This window comes from Auxenochlorella protothecoides (assembly GCF_000733215.1).
Source record: "Auxenochlorella protothecoides strain 0710 contig841, whole genome shotgun sequence".
Classification (NCBI taxonomy): Eukaryota; Viridiplantae; Chlorophyta; class Trebouxiophyceae; order Chlorellales; family Chlorellaceae; genus Auxenochlorella; species Auxenochlorella protothecoides.
In genome coordinates, this window is record NW_011934306.1 from 1 (window position 1) to 3,015 (window position 3,015).

Here is a 3,015-nt window from a genome sequence, read left to right on the forward strand (position 1 = left end):
CCGGGGCTGGGGGGGACGCTGCGACGTTGCTGGCGGCTGGGCCGGGGGCGTCTGGTCGGGCGCGGCGTCTGGGACGGGCACCGCAGCTGCGTCGGCGCCAACCGCTGGGGCTGCGGGCGGCAGGGCGGGCGCGGCATCCGAGTCTTCTGTCGGCGCCAGAGGGTTTGCGAAGCTGACGGACAGCACTGCGCGGGCGCAGTGGCGTGGCCAATTTCCCTTTACCCCTAGCTCCAGCTTGGCGTTCTGCTGGAGATGGCGGAGGAGCTCCCTCTTGTAGTACGTAGAGGTGGCTGTCGCTAGGTCGCCCGCCGCTTCGTCGATGAACGGGCGGATGTACTCCAGGTCGAGCGGCTGAAGGGTGACGCCAGCCCGCTCGAGCGTCTCCCGGAAGAGGGCGACGGACTCGGCCAGTGGCGCGAACGCTGCCCTTGCATCGGTGCCCGCAGTTCCGCCGGCTGCCTCGCGAGGTCGCCAAATGAGCGTCATGCATCTGCGCCGTGGTTGTAATGGGTGGGTGGGTTGAAAGGGTGGCTGGTTATTCGGCACCTGCTCTGCGGCGCATGCCGCTGCACCCCATCTGTGGCAACGTGTTACAGACAGCTGCAAGCGTTCCTGATCCAACCAGCACACGCCACATGCAGACATGGGACCCTATCAAGCAAGGAAACCAGGCATCTGTCTGCCTACAAGACAAACCCACCCACTTCCCACCCCCAACACACAGGAGACCCACCTGCTAAAAAAAAGTCTTGTCAAATGGCTGCAGGGCCGCATCAGCGTCCGCCCGGCCAGCCTGCTTCCGTCGCTCGAACTCCTCCACCATGCGGATGGCGTGGAAGGTGGCGAAGAGGCCGCCAACGGTGCGCGACTCGGAGATGACCGCAACGACGTCGTCCACGGTCGAACGCAGCGCATCCAGCACGGGCTGCTGCTGCTGCTGCTGCTGCCCCTTCTTCTTCTTCTTCTTCTCCTTCTTCTTCTTCTTCTTCAGAAGATCCCGGAAACCGTTCCAGGTCGTCTTGACGGAGGTTGTCGCGTAGTCATCAATCACCTACAGTTTGTTATAGTGCGGGCGCAGAGTGTCAATGTGTGTGTGTGTCTGGGTGTCTCGATCAGTAGAGCCACGCATGCTTGGGGACACTCCAGTGGCCCCCGGAGCCCACCCTCCAAAGTGGCACACCAAGTCCTCACACACCTTCCCGAATCGGCCTAGCGTGCCCGCCTCGCCGGGCGCCTTCCGCCACTCGTTCACCGTGGCGTCATTCTGCCACTGTTGTTCCCTCTTCTCCGCGTCGTCCAGCTTGTTGACCACGCCGAGTGGCACAGGCGGCGTCTGAGAGTCCTGCGACACAGGGCGAGAAAAAACGGGCTGGGATGTGTGTATTCGCCTATAAGTTGCAGATACCAACTTTAAGAATCACATCCTCACTCCGCCACAGCCATGCCTGTCGCACACCAATCAAATAAACCAACTCAGTCCACCCAACACAATCACCTGGCCCGCGGATGCAAGAGGTCTCGAAGTCGAGGGGGCATCATCCGCCGCCACGACATCAACGTCCATTGGGCAGAGGGTCTGTTGCGTGCGTTGGCCTGGATGCGCTGGCTCGCCGTTGTCACTGGGGTGGGGAAGTTTGGTGTGAGGGTGAGCAAGGTCCCATGGCCTGCATTGTCTCCTCTACAGCTCCGAACCCATGCACATACCCAAGTGCATGCATGTATAACGATCGACTCAACGACGCGCACCCCACGATCACAGCCATACCAAGGCTCCTCACCAGCCCCCAAAAGCGACATCCCCACACCTCAGAGGGAGGGCAGAGGCGGCCAGTGCCAGCCAATTTTGATGTATGCGGTGTTGGCGCTCCCCGGGCCGTGATTCCCTTCCCGCACAGCGCATCAGGCAGTCGCGGCGCCGGATCGCAGCCTCGGCCGTGGGCACCCAGTCCCGAGGCTGCAGCCGGTTGCCCAGCTTGGGCAGCTGTCTCGGCCTGGCCCCAGGCGCCCTGTGTAAGGAGTGGACGCGAGGGAAGTTTGCGGCTAGACCTCCATGTCATAGCACAGGGGGGGTGGCTGATGGTGATAGCTGCGCGAGACACATCTGTACTGATGTCGACGCAACCCGGTCTACCCACTTCCATCCCATCCCAACTGCAAGATAAAAGTATCACACTCATGGCTGGCTGAGGCCGTCGCCCATGGCAGCCGGGGCACGAGGGTCGCTGTAGACTGGTGACCTAGGAGTCAAATGGGCCGGCCACCCCTGCCGAATGGAGTAAAAAGGGGTGTGGATGGTCTTCAACGAGAGAAAAACCCGAAAAATGCTCTCAACACGACGGGTAGCGCAAACCCTGAAGATGTCGACGCGGCCGGATCCCGTCCACCGAATTCCAGGGCAGCCCAACTTCGCGATAGTCCTATAATACGACTTCCCAGCGCTCTCCGGGACTCACCGAGGCATTACAGTCGGATGGCATTGCGTCGAAGTGGGTTGTTGTGCGAGGGCGAGGCACTGAAAGGGTGTAGACGCGGGGCGTCGGTGTACCAGGGGTCGCCCTGGGGCCGGGAGAGGTAGCGATCACAGGGGCACTCTGCCCTCCGGTCTCAACGTACAAACGTCTTCACTCTGTCAATATGCAACGCAACCTACAGACTGTCGAGAGTAAGGCCGTTACAACGCAGGTCGGTGGGTATTTATCGCCAGGGGAGCAGGCGTCCTTCGGTCCAAGCTTGGCACGCGAGCAGGTCACATCCCATGGAGAATGGTGCTGTGGGAAGGCAAGCAAGATATCCAAGACATAGGGTTGGAGTGGACTATGGAGCGATGGCCTATCGTGGAGGGGTGGACCGAGGACAGCTCGTGCGCGCCTTATGTGATCGAGCATGAAATTTTCGATACCGCGGGTTTAAGCTCGAAATTCTCCGGACTCTCACGATATCGAACATTATATCAACCATTTCCCGGAAATTTGCCCGATGGGTAGGACTGAGCATTGAACATAAGCCCGCGCTGTG

General features: G+C 60.7%; 1 protein-coding gene across 1 annotated transcript; it reads right to left on the minus strand.

Moving 5' to 3' along the window:
• Nucleotides 1–736: 736 nt before the first annotated feature.
• Nucleotides 737–1,797, minus strand: F751_0023 (hypothetical protein; the record flags this gene model as incomplete). Its single annotated transcript, XM_011401730.1, has 3 exons — nt 737–868; nt 1,196–1,342; nt 1,747–1,797. The coding sequence occupies 3 exons, from the start codon at nt 1,795–1,797 to the stop codon at nt 737–739; spliced, it is 330 nt and encodes a 109-aa protein (XP_011400032.1).
• Between the last annotated feature and the right edge of the window lie 1,218 nt (nt 1,798–3,015).